Below are 12,975 nucleotides of genomic sequence, written 5' to 3'. Positions count from 1 at the left end.
TGAATTCAGAAAATTCAGATTTAATTGCTGAATTCAGCAAATTCCGATTTAGTCAAATTTAGACTAATTGCTAAATTCAGCAATAACTTTAAAATTCAATATTTTCAGCCAAAATTCATCAAACTAAACAAAACTCAGGTAAATTCAGTAGAAATCACGTAAGTCAGCTTACTCATTGACAATCTCTTCGATTCAATTGGACTAAGCTGAATTGTGTATGTAACAAAAGTGGCTGTTGAATGGCTTTTGTGTAATAGTTTAGGTACAATAAATGTATAGAGCACAACAGACTCACAAATTGTAGAAAAAAGTGAAACTTTCATATGAAAAGATATGAATCAATTGACTATTAATGTATATCCATATCCAACTCAACAAAAAGAAAAATATTTTTTTCGTCCTGAAAATAGAAATTTTTTTTTCTTTTCTTTTCCATCTCTTCCACATACTTTTTTTTATATATAGCATATCATTTTACTATGAATTTTCCAAGGAGCAAGATTACATTTGTTCAAAGCCAGAAGACTCTGGAATGCATTTATGTTCAAATTTGCCACCATATCGAATAGGACCGTTAGTATGTAACAGTGAGTATCCTTAAGACAAGCTAAATTATATCATGATAATAAATTTTAATTTTTTGGAATGTTTTAAGCAACAAGTTGTTCTGCTTCCCATATTCATCATGATAAATTACTGCGCATTAGCCAATTTTAATTAAATTGATGTCACAAAAAGACAATGGAATTTGTTATAAGAAGAATGAAATGCTCTTTCTGCCCCTTTTCTTATGTTGATGGGTGTTAGATAACTAATTTAATGGTGGCTGTAGGAGCCTTTTCATCACTTTGTACGTTGAGTTGTGTGATTTAGGATTTTCAATTTATTGGAATTGTTTGGGAGGTTCCTGTTTTGATATTAATTGCTGGTTAAATGTATGTTCAACGATATGGGAGGATTTTGGTGCATTTGGCTAATCGAATAATGTTGAGAGTTGATTCGGTCAGTCAGATGCACCACACTTTAAGGGATTAATTGGGGAATATTTGAGAATAATATGAAAATCTTGGAAATATGATGGAATTCTATTTAACGGTTGGTTTAATTACTAGGTACTTGCTTCACAGGGTGCGCATAGCAATTGTGATTCACGACCTCAAATAAATTTCGCCTCAGTCAGACTTGAAACCGGCAATTGTTAGAATTTGTAGCGATCAGGCGTAAAATCGACATTAATAATTTAAAGCATAGCTACTCGTTCATTACTCGCTCTTTAAGGTAGCTACTCATCTTGAGCTAGTCGCACGAGCTACAAAGCATCAGATTGGATACTGTAAGCTTTAACATGTTTCCTAATATCATGTCTAGTCAAAAGAAATGATTATCTAAATTCGTTTTTAAATTTTTCGTTGTCAGATTGTAAAAACTCAGCATTGTTCTAAAATTTTGGCTATATATGAGATACACAGCAATTCACCTCTACCAGTCTCATTGCCTTTGATCCCTTTAAACTTCCAAAACCATCCGATGACCCAGAAAAATGCGCTTCCATCTCATCCTTAATCTTCATTTCTAATTTATCTCCATTTAAGCTTTTTATTTTATACTCTTCATGGGTCAAGGGCAATAAGAAGAATTTTTGATGCCGTTTCATACTTTTTTATCGTTGATCTGTACAAGCATAACAAAAAAGGGGGAAAAAGGAGCACAAAAAATATTTAAGATGAAAAACTAAATTGAGTGCGACAGGTGAAAAGTGCCAGAGTAAATTTTTATCCTTATTTCTCATTTTTTGTATACAAAAAAGGAGCTTATAGCAATAGGAAGTGTGAGAAAGCGAGCACTTGAAAATTGAAAATCAATTTATTCGCATCAAAATAACAGGAGCAGTAGTAAGGCATTAAATTATGTTACATTCTAATCAATTTATCAATTTAATCATCCATATATTCAACTTGAATGAATCTACGGTGATGTAAAAAAAATGGGCAGGAATTCATTTCATGTGTAGGTATGGTCCAGGGGTGGGCAACCCTCGAGGCACTTACTTACTTACTTCGCTGGCCGTACAGATCAACTGTGATCCATGGCCTCCCTCAGATGTCGCCTATAACTGGTTCTATCGCCGGCGTCCGCCTGCCAATTGCCAATACCAAATGCAATGCTGTCTCTATCGACAGCTTTCTTCCAGGAGTTCTTCGGTCTACCATGAGCTACCCTCGAGGCACACCTTGATGAAAAGCTTCGACTTGGCTTCGACCAAAACCGTACAACAGCATTCGATTCATGGCATTTTCATTCTTTTTTGTAGCCATACTCACCACTTGTGCCGCGACTCACAGGTTCCCCACCACTGCCATAGTCAATGAACTATAATAAATTTACCGTACGTCACAGGATACGTATACAGCATCGACATACAGATGAAGGGGAGCAAAAAAAAAATGAGAGGAAATTTTCTTTTTATGCCTTTTTTTTTTCATTTCTCCTTCGCTTTTTTTCCCAGCTAATCAGACACACATACAAGATTCGTTTTTTTTCTCATTTCCTTGTTTTCACAGCTATGTCTTTCGACAATAAATTGTACCACTGGGAATTTCAATTTTTTAAGCATAAATTTCTGGCATGCTCAATTTCCACTCCTGTCGTGCAATAAACTGTGACTTCTTCTCCGTATGTCAAGGCCCGTAAATTTACACTTACGCATGCAGTTGGACTTGGATATTAGAATGTCTACATAATAAATTGATATTATCACATGTAGTTTTGGGAATTGCTGTAAATTTATGAGGATGAAGATTTTTTTTCGCACTTGATGTCGAGTAGGCTATTAGAGCTGTTTAGGGACATGTTTTGTAGATGGCTTAAATTAAATTTACTTGCTGGAGGATTTTTGCTTTGATCCTCATTGTGTTTATTGAGTTGAAGGCCTCTTTTGGAAGTACTTAAAGGTAATTTATTGAGGGTTGTAATTTATATTGAATTAAATACTGGTTGGGGCTTTGGTAGGAGACAGGATTGGTATCCAGGCTGAGAAACTAGGCGGTATCGGTGGTATTTATATGAAATACGCGGTTTTTAGCAGGATTTGTATAGATTCTGGAATTTATCCGCTAGTTTCTCAGCCTGGATTGGTATATTAAAGTCGTGAAGGCATTGCCACTTTGCCTTAGTTTCTGGTAAAATGTCATTGAGATACAGGAGCGCCCTCAGTAGCACAATATAGGCTTGATACAATGAGATACTCGGAATGGTTTCAATCTTGAAAATTCATCGGAAATTGAGCCATTTTCTAAAATGTTGTGCTGATTGGGAATCGAACTTGCGACTCAGGATCATTCTGTTATACTTGATTGCATACTTTTACCAGTAAAACTCGACAGCAACTTGAAACTTGACAAAAATTAAATGACATTTGAAGAAAATCTGCTGACAGCTTAAAGCTCTGTCCTGTTGATGTTCAGCCTGTATCTTCCATCAAAATCAAAGAAAATGACCCTATTCATCCAGAAAATTGCCTAAAAACACCTCCACATTCCTCCGAAATTCCATTCATTCCACAATTCCCATTCCCACCAATTCCACCTCATCCCATTCAGCATAACACCTTAAAAAGCGTTCACAACCTCAATCCCATCCACATTCCTCTTGATTCCTCTCAATTTTTATTTGCATCCACGTTGTTTCACGGCCTAAGCAGAGATGGGAATAAAACACGTCGGCATGCTGGCAAGACGGCAACAACGAGTTACAGCAAAAAAGTTATTCAATTGAAAAATATAAAAAATTTGTCGAGGTGGAAGTGTTAACGAATAATGTACTAAAAAAAAGAATTTTTTGAGCATTAAACATCAAGAGTAAAATTATATTTTTTATATATGTTCCATCTTCCGCATGTGTCGGTTACACAGTACATGATAAATAATTTCTGGTATGTGAAGATGTCACGTTTTATGAATGACAGGTCTGAGTATAATTTCACGGCAGGTAGTTATATGCGCGCGATTTATCACGTTCATAAATTTTAAGGTTCTCACTCCCCATGTGACGAATATAGCAGTGCTCTGCATCAAGCAGTGCTCTACAGCCACCATGATTCGCTTCATTAAACATCAAATTTGTGATTCTATTTATGGATACGACAATGTCTCCCTCTGCCTATCCAAAATACATAAAAAAAAGTTATCTAATCATCCATTCATCCGTTAATGTTAGACATTAAAAAATCACATACTCTTAAATTTAACATTTTTATCGTCTATCTCAGCTACTCTCTTGAATCTGTACAATATGTTCTCTTATTTTCAGCATCTGCGGTGCCATATAGTCACAATACACCATCAAGTTCATCGTGTGTAAATTGGAATCAATATTATACAAATTGTACGCAACTTGGTGGAAATCCATTTCAAGGAACGATATCATTTGATAATATAGGCTTAGCATGGGTGGCGATATTTCTTGTAATTATTGCTTTACATTTTTTTACTCTCTACAATTTAAGATTTTATTTTTGCATTTATCAGGATGAAAAAGAGCTTTTATATCTTTTGGTAAATGGGATTTTGTGCTTACGGAGAAGAGAAATAAGCTCTTTTATCATTTGCAGAGTTGGGTGATGGAACTTTAGGGGGATGAAGATTGGGGGTTTGTAGTTTTAGGTTGTAACTAGGTTGAGTTTCAAGCAGGGTGTCAAGTTTACTAGTTCATTACTTACTTACTTCCTTAACTTGGGAAAAATTAATCTCTTGATCGAACGTCTGCCGGCTCAATTCTTCGACTAGATCGGAGTATTAAGCTTTTCAGTGTCCTTTTTAGCAATCTACTTCAGGAAATACTCATCAAAACTATGAATTCAAGCTTATTAGTTTCCTGAGGGACACACTATGTAAAATAGTCGGAAAATGTTATCTCCGTATAGATTTGACTCTGGCTTCGAGTCAGATGAGAGTAAATCCTGTTGACGCTAATGTCACGCCAGCTTGAAGGCACAATTTTTCAACTTTTTTACGATGTGTGAGTTTAAGGTTTAAAAGACGTTGTATTGAATGGCTAAATAATGATTCTAGATATTGAAAGTCTTGAATTCGACATCAGCAGGTGTTGGTTCATCATTTGTACTATTGTATAAATTTGGATATATAATTGCCTTACTCTATCGAGTCACTAAGTCAGTTACTTGCTTGATCCTTTAGTATGACCTATTAATTATGGGATGTCTAAGTGTAATCGCTTCAATAATACATCAAGAAGTTAGTTTTGATTGAAAAATTTTAGAGTATATGGGTATGTTTTAGGTTTTGTCTAATACAGATCATACAGTACAATAAGACCAAAGCTTATTAAGCGTTTATCTGGCTAACACTGTAAATTTCGTATCTCAATTGACCTAGGGTGTCAAGAAGAATAACTTAAGAAGCACTGTTCAATAACATATCCATAATTCATTCCAAGACAGTACATGCAACAGCATTTCGCACACAAAAGCTTCATATTCCTTTCTCATCCCTCATTTCAATCAGTCATTCCTCCAATTTTAAACAATACATTTACAATGGACAGTAAAAATTTGTCAAAATCATCCTCCATTATTCAAAAATTTCTGTCCCAATCAAGATCTTTAATATAACATTGTCAACATGACATTTTAATGAACTTCTAACCTGCATAAACATCGTCTATGTCTGCTAAATTTCCATTCAATCTATAAATCAAGAGTTTGTCATGTAAACTATCAAACTTTACAATCAATCCTGCACAAAAGTTCCATTTCCTGATAATTCAAAATTTTGTGTCTCCGTCAATTTTCCAGCTCTGCAAAATGCCCGATAAAGGCACTAAACATTAGATACATTTGATGAAATTAGAATATAAATCTCAATAAAAATTGAATTTGTAAAAATTTATTTTCACTAACAGGTCATATCATTGGAAGGATGGACGGACATAATGTATTATGTTCAGGATGCCCATAGTTTTTGGGATTGGATCTATTTTGTTTTATTGATTGTGGTAAGTTGTACATCCAATATTTTTTTTTGTGTTTTCTATCTATCTGAGTCGATAATATATTGGTTTAATAGATGAATGGAATGTATGAAAAGATTTACGGTTGCTATTTTTTTTCTACTTTCGCTTTTGTTGCCAAATTCGTGTAATTTTTTTGCGAAAAAATAAGAATAAATTGCTACATTCACGCTATCATTATCTCATAAACTTCAACGATTATCTAATGTGAGAGGATTAGACAGAATTTAATGTAAAAGGACATTAATGGGGAAAGAAGAAATGAAATGGAAGATAAATTACCTGGATATCAATGAGATTATGTTTAGTTGAGCATTAATTTTGAATTAATATGTTCGATGTTGCGGTGATGTTGGGAAATATTGGGAGAATATAGGGCTGAGTTCTTCAAATTAGTAGAATAAAGCAGAATTCAGCAAAACTTATGAATGCTGAATTCTGCTAAAATGTGCTGAATTATATTGAAAGTTTGCGTAGAATTCTATTTAAATCAACTTGAATTTGCTAAATTCTACTAAAATCAGCAAGATTGTACTGTATTCTACGGAAATCAGGAAGAATTTACTAAATTCTACTGTAATCCGCTTAACTGTGCTGAATTCTACTAAAATGTCCTGAATTCTACTGAAATCAATACGAATGTCTGAAATTTACTGAAATCAGCAAGAATTTGTAAATGCTGAATTCAGCTAAGCAATTGTGAACAGTTCAGTTCAGTAAGGGCTGAGTTCAGGTAAAAAGTGCTGAGTTCAGCTAAATAGTGCTGAGTTCAGCCAAGAAGTGCTGAGTTCAGCTAAGAAGGGCCGAGTTCAGCTAAGAAGTGCTTTGTTCAGCTAAGCAGTGCTGAGTTCAATTAAGTAATGCTGAATTCAGATAAGCAGTACTGAGTTCAGTTAAGCAGTGCTGAGTTTCAGTAAAGAGTGCTTAAGTTCTACGGAATAGTTCTGAAAAAGCTGAATACGACTAAATAATGTTGAAATTAGCTAAATACTGTTAATTTCTGGCAAATTTTACTAAATTCAGCTCAAATGTACTGAAATCAGCAAAATTACTACTGAATACTGTTTACGCTGCATTAATCTTCATCTAAATTCAATATGCTAAATTCAACTGAATAGCTTTAAATCAAACTAAATTACTTTCAATTTTGATCTAAAGTCTCACTTTAACCTTAATTACATCCGATATTCTCCATTTGAATCATTTTAAAAATCAATTAAGCTTCATAAATTCAAAAATACATTCTTAAACTACACATGTTTCCTAACTCCTCTCAATAAATTTTCCTTTATGATCTAAAAATTTCAACAAACTTCATTCCTAATAATGTCCCACAACATTACTTTCTACCCCATAACGACACCGTAAGCAGCACACATGTCTAATGATAATGTTTTTTTTGTTTTGGTTTAGAAAAAACAATTATGTACAAGACATAAATTTCCGTCTCCATAAAAACTATCCTTGCACCACACAAAAAAATGTGTCATATAAAAAATTTTCAATAATAAAAACCTGGAAGTGCATAAATTTCATTTTTTGTCTTCTTAATGCTACGACTTCAGTCAGAAAAAACCCAAAATCTTGTAAATTATTTTGTCTGGGTGTCATTCATGCTGACAGGCAAGCAAGAAGTCTTCTGTGTGTGTATTTTATAGAGCTAATATTGATTTCTTATTTTTTGGCATAAAACAGCTATGAAAGCTTTCTTATTATTCGATAAATTCATTCAGAAAAACGTTTTTTGTTGTAGCACTGGGGAGCTCCTTTTGAACAGCGGGTATTAAAAAAGTTTGACGGAAAATTTGAAAGAATTATTGAAATTTAAGATAAGAAAATTGGGATTTTCATTCAATTTTTAATGGACCAAATGGAATTATTTATGAATGAAAGAAGTTGTTTGATGTCGTGAGGTGAATCTCATGGAGTTTTAGATGTAATTGGTGTTGTGATCATCAGTTGAGAAGCTGAAAGATTTGTTTTGATGATTTAAGCTTCTGAGAGGTCTTTAACCTGGATTATTCTAGTCTAGAGTGACTTTGGAAGGATTGAAACCTGATCCGGCACTAATTTTGAGTCCCAAGGCTGGCAAAAATCTGTGTCGCTTAGTTCCGTATCAGGTTTCATTCCTCCCAAAGCCATGTCGGCTTATGGCCCGATTTCATATCAATTTACCGACTTGTGCTCTCCGGTAAACCCGAAATGGCGCTTAATACTCCAAAAACTCCATAAAATCCAGTCATGGTGACCAGATCGGCACCTAGATATTCCACCAAACCCAAAACTGCGCTCTATACCCCATAGTATCCATATCTCATCACCATAACTTCCAATTTCATTTTTTAACTACATCATCATATGTACAAAATAATGCCACAATCGTGCCCGACAAATTTTCTACAACACTTCATGCTTCACCTTATACTAAGTCTGTGGTAGAGTCATAAAAATGTATGACTAAACCATGATTCACATATTCTTTTTTTTTTGGATACTCAAAAGGCAATTTCAGACCATTAATTTGATTTATTTAAAGAATTATTAAACGTGTACGGATGTGATGAGGTTTTTATTTATCAATTTCTTGAACAAGGATTATGGATAATAGAGAAATGAAAATGTCAGCAGAGAATTTATGGTGTTTACTATCGGGGATTAGTGGGCAAGGGTGTATCATGGGGGGACAAGGGTGGTTGACCTCACGACCATCTTTGTTTTGGAGAGAATTCTTTAATTTTTTGGGTTTTCTGAGGTAAATCTCTATCGAGTTCCCCTGGGGTTGAATCGAAATCTACCCTAGACATTCAACCATACCCTGTCCAGTTAGGTAGATATCCTACCCCACCCAACCCGGCTAGACAAGGCTATTCCAGGTTACTCTACTTCAACCTATTCTAGGTATTCCTTAGACTGAATGAGGAGTAGGGTATGTAGGATTCGTTAAAATCGTCGGGTAGGTAGGGTAGGATACCTTGAATAGGGTGGTAGGATACAGATAGGATATATCCGGGTAGGTTAAGAAACCGCCCTCTTAATCAACCCCTGTATGCCCCTGAATGCAAGGCTCTTATAGACAAGAGCTTAATGAATCAATTTACAATCCAAACCATAAATACATCCCTAATAGGCATAAAAAAAGAAGAACAAATCAGACAAACAATCTGAAAATTAATTTTTTTCTTCTTTATTAAATAGAAACAAGATTTGCAAAGGCAAAGTCCATTAAAAAAGGGTTGAAATAGAACAGAAAAATAATTTCTTTTGAGGTTAAAATTATAGCGATTATTACTTAAGTTGTTCTATCTGATGAGGAAGTAGCCCGAAAGCAAAAAAGGGATGGAAAAAAATTCTTTGAATAATAAGAAACAGAAATGAAAGCTGTTAAGAGTAAATAAAATTGCATTGATTTTACTGTGGGTACTTTATTGGCTTTCTTTATGTGTATGGCTTGGTCGACGGGCATTCGAGAGGAAAAACCACAGACCTTTCAACTAGCAGTTGAACTCACAAACAAATTAATTCAATTTTCTCTTTTTTCCCTTCCTTTATACTTTCTTGTCTAACATTTCTCGCTTAAATGAATCGTTATCGTTTTACATCAAAGCTAGGAATATTAAATTAAGAAAATTGCTTTCAACCTCAGTCTTTTATGCTTTGGGGGAAAAGATTGTTTGGACGAGAAATTGTTATGGAATATGACAGATAGGATAATTGATAGTATGATGAATTGGAAGTAGTTTATTTGCATAAATTGCACGTTTAACGGGTTTTTAAAAATTCAAATTCAAAATGGCGAATTTTCCTCCACTTCGAAAAGTTTTTCTTCGATAATTTGTCCATTTCTTGAAGATTAAAGCAGTTCTTTGCATTAGTTTACTTAAAAAGATGGCAAAAGTGGAATACAATAACAATATCATCAATAAACATCTTATTTTTAAAACTTAAATTCAAAATGGCGGTTTTTCCTCCACCTCGAAAAGTTTTTCTTCGATAATTTGATCATTTCGTTGAATTTTCAGCAGTAAGTTGCACAATTTTACTTAAAAAGATGGCAAGAGTAAAATACAATAACAATAACACCAATAAACATCTTATATTTCGAAATATTAACCTTTAAATATTCCACTCATAACCTCAATTAATAGCCATTTCCTTCAGGCAATATTGTGGCTAATCAAATCTCAACTGCTTAGCCGAAAAAATGCCAAACATCAAAACCAAACGTTTACTGAATGAAAATGAGTGCGTGTGTGAAACGAGTGGGATGGAATGTGCAAATGTGGCATTCATTAATGGAATGTGATATAATTGAATTAGCTGCTAATTACTTCTTTTTTGTTTTTTTCATTCTATTTTATGCATTTTTTTTCTTCTCCCTAGATTGGCTCCTTTTTTATGATCAATTTGTGCTTGGTCGTAATTGCGACTCAATTCTCCGAAACAAAGAAGCGTGAAATGGAACGAATGAGACAGGAGAGGGCGCGTTTTACGTCATCATCAACGTTAGCATCGAGCACCAACAACTCGGAACCAACAACGTGTTATGCTGAGATTGTCAAATACATCGCACATCTTTATAGACGCCTTAAACGCCGTTTGATTAAGAAGTTACGATTGTATAAGTATGCATTTGATAACCGTTTGTGTTGTTGTTTTGAATATGCACTTGACTTGTTAATTAGATTTAATTATTTTTTATTAAACAATATACTGAGAAGATAACTACATGTTGAAGTTCTTTCCCCAAAAAAATCCAAGACGTCGAAAAAAAAAATTAATTAATTTTCATTCTTAAAAGGTTCAATTATCATTATCGTCATAAATCTCACAGCATGAAAAGCTCCTTTGCTTTCCATCCAACGCACTTACATTAAAAAGGAACAGATAATTCTGATGAAAATTTTCATTAAAATAAAGCATAAAATGAACAAACAATGATTCTATTTACATTCAGATTCAATAATCTATCTTCATGGAAATTCTAATTGAATTTTACTTTCTTTTTGGCTGCTTCTTGTTCCTCACAAAAAAAGTAAATTGTGTAAAAATAGAAAAAAATAAAATAAAAATTGGATAAATTTATTGCATTTCGAGATAAATGAAAAAGAGACGAGCGAATCACTTTTTTCATTTCGCTTTATTTGCTCGTCTTTTGTTTGGAAAGAGTTTGGCTAATGAAAAATATTTTGGATTCTTGAGTAGAGCGTGCCAAGGAATCTCGTTTTCTGCCTCAAAAGTGACTTTAGTAACAAAATTTCTGCCTCAAAAGTGAATTCAGTAACAAAATTTCTGCCTCAAAAGTAACTTCAGTAACGAAATTTCTGCCTCAAAAGTGAATTCAGTAACAAAATTTCTGCCTCAAAAGTGAATTCAGTAACAAAATTTCTGCCTCAAAAGTGCATTCAGTAACAAAATTTCTGCCTCAAAAGTGAATTCAGTAACAAAATTTCTGCCTCAAAAGTGAATTCAGTAACAAAATGTCTGCCTCAAAAGTGAATTCAGTTGCTGGCACATTTCCCGTTCTTATCTATTTAATAAGACAAAAACCTATCCACGTAAAATTCAATTCATTTGAAAAAGTTTAAGGTAGATTGAAACTTATTAATTATGAAGTAGACATAGACCTGGGAGTAAAGTTTTGAGATGACTGAAATGTAAATTATTATTGATTTTTCTGCTCATAGTTTCCGAGTTTGCGGATGTTACCTGAGAGGATTTTAAAGCTTCAATTTTAAATTTTGAAAATAGATATTTTGAGTAGCGGAATTAATTAAGTAGCTGTTGATCTATCAACAAGGCAGATGACAGAGGCTCCAATTACCTTGACACCCGCCAATCTCCCTTCCAAAATCGAAAGCCAATTTATCTTAATTCACAAAACCTTGCATCATTTCAACTAAATTAAAAAAAAAAATACTTCAAAATAAATCACGTAGTAAATTTCACAAGAATTACGTCGTGCAGCTGAAAGGTGCTTATCGCTAAGAAAAAAATTTCAAAATGAAAATCTCACGCTCGTTTTTTATACACAATATTTATTCAAAGGAGCTTTCATTTCAATTCAAAAAAGACTGAAAGAACTTCTTCATTTAATTATTTTTCCATTTTATTTTCTTTCTCTTCCCACCCCCACCTTCTCTTCATTCACCAAAAAAAAATATATATTCAAACCTGACACAGAAAGAAAAAAAAATATTTTTTTTCCGCTCACACACTGCTCAAAAAATTATTCAAAAAAAAGTGAATTATGAATAAAAAACGAATAGAAGATTGATTTAGAAATACAGAAGAAGAGTTTGTTCCCATGAGAAAAAGCTCATCAGTAATGTTGTACATGTACATGCACATCATAATACAATGAGGATATATTTCGTTCTAAACAATTCACAATACTTCACATCTTTCTATTCTTTGTTATGTGGATTATAATTACGAGAAAATACAATAGATAAAGGGGCAGGGTTGGAAAATGCAAATTGATACTAAAAATTAGTGCCTAGTTTGGAGAAGTGATTTATTGAGTGCTGTCAGAATTTGAACTTCATTCTGATCACTTGACTTCTGGTCTAATCTCCATGCACTCAATTCTACACAAAGCATACTCTAACATTTTCTACTATGCTCATTAGGGTGTCTAATTCACCATTGATTCTAGCTCAAAAATTTCAGCCAATATAAAGACAAACTTTCATGCGAAATAATAAAATCTTCATCCGCTGGAAATTCAGACTCAATGCCTTGGCTTAAGTATCGAGTCTATGTCGAAGAGCATTTATCTCAATACAGACCTCGAAGTCGACTTGAGTCAAGTCTTTTCCATATGTATTTGTAAACTCTCACTTGGTTATTCCAGAGCTTCCAAGGTATGATTTAGGGTGCTTTTCAAGTTCGAGTTAATCATTTTTTCAATCGATTTTTAAAATACCAAGTGACAATAAAATAGTTCGA

General features: G+C 33.6%; 1 protein-coding gene across 8 annotated transcripts in view; it reads left to right on the top strand.

The window, feature by feature from the left end:
• Ca-alpha1T (Ca[2+]-channel protein alpha[[1]] subunit T) overlaps positions 1 to 12,975 on the top strand; it is a 179,530-nt gene that overhangs the window by 107,285 nt on the left and 59,270 nt on the right. For 6 of the 8 annotated variants that reach the window (XM_070651939.1, XM_070651935.1, XM_070651940.1 and 3 more), the window contains 4 exons: positions 466 to 587; positions 4,309 to 4,463; positions 5,920 to 6,012; positions 10,408 to 10,649. In XM_070651939.1, the coding sequence (XP_070508040.1) occupies positions 466 to 587; positions 4,309 to 4,463; positions 5,920 to 6,012; positions 10,408 to 10,649 (612 nt within the window). The remainder of the gene's footprint in view (positions 1 to 465; positions 588 to 4,308; positions 4,464 to 5,919; positions 6,013 to 10,407; positions 10,650 to 12,975) is intronic. The other 2 variants (XM_070651937.1, XM_070651934.1) reach the window with 1 other exon arrangement.

Source organism: Chironomus tepperi, unplaced genomic scaffold (assembly GCF_022539635.2).
Source record: "Chironomus tepperi strain 1889 unplaced genomic scaffold, CSIRO-AGI_Ctep_v1 contig_472, whole genome shotgun sequence".
In the NCBI taxonomy this organism is placed as follows: Eukaryota; Metazoa; Arthropoda; class Insecta; order Diptera; family Chironomidae; genus Chironomus; species Chironomus tepperi.
The sequence above is the reverse complement of the archived record's forward strand: the minus strand, read 5'-3'. Positions and strand labels throughout refer to the sequence as shown.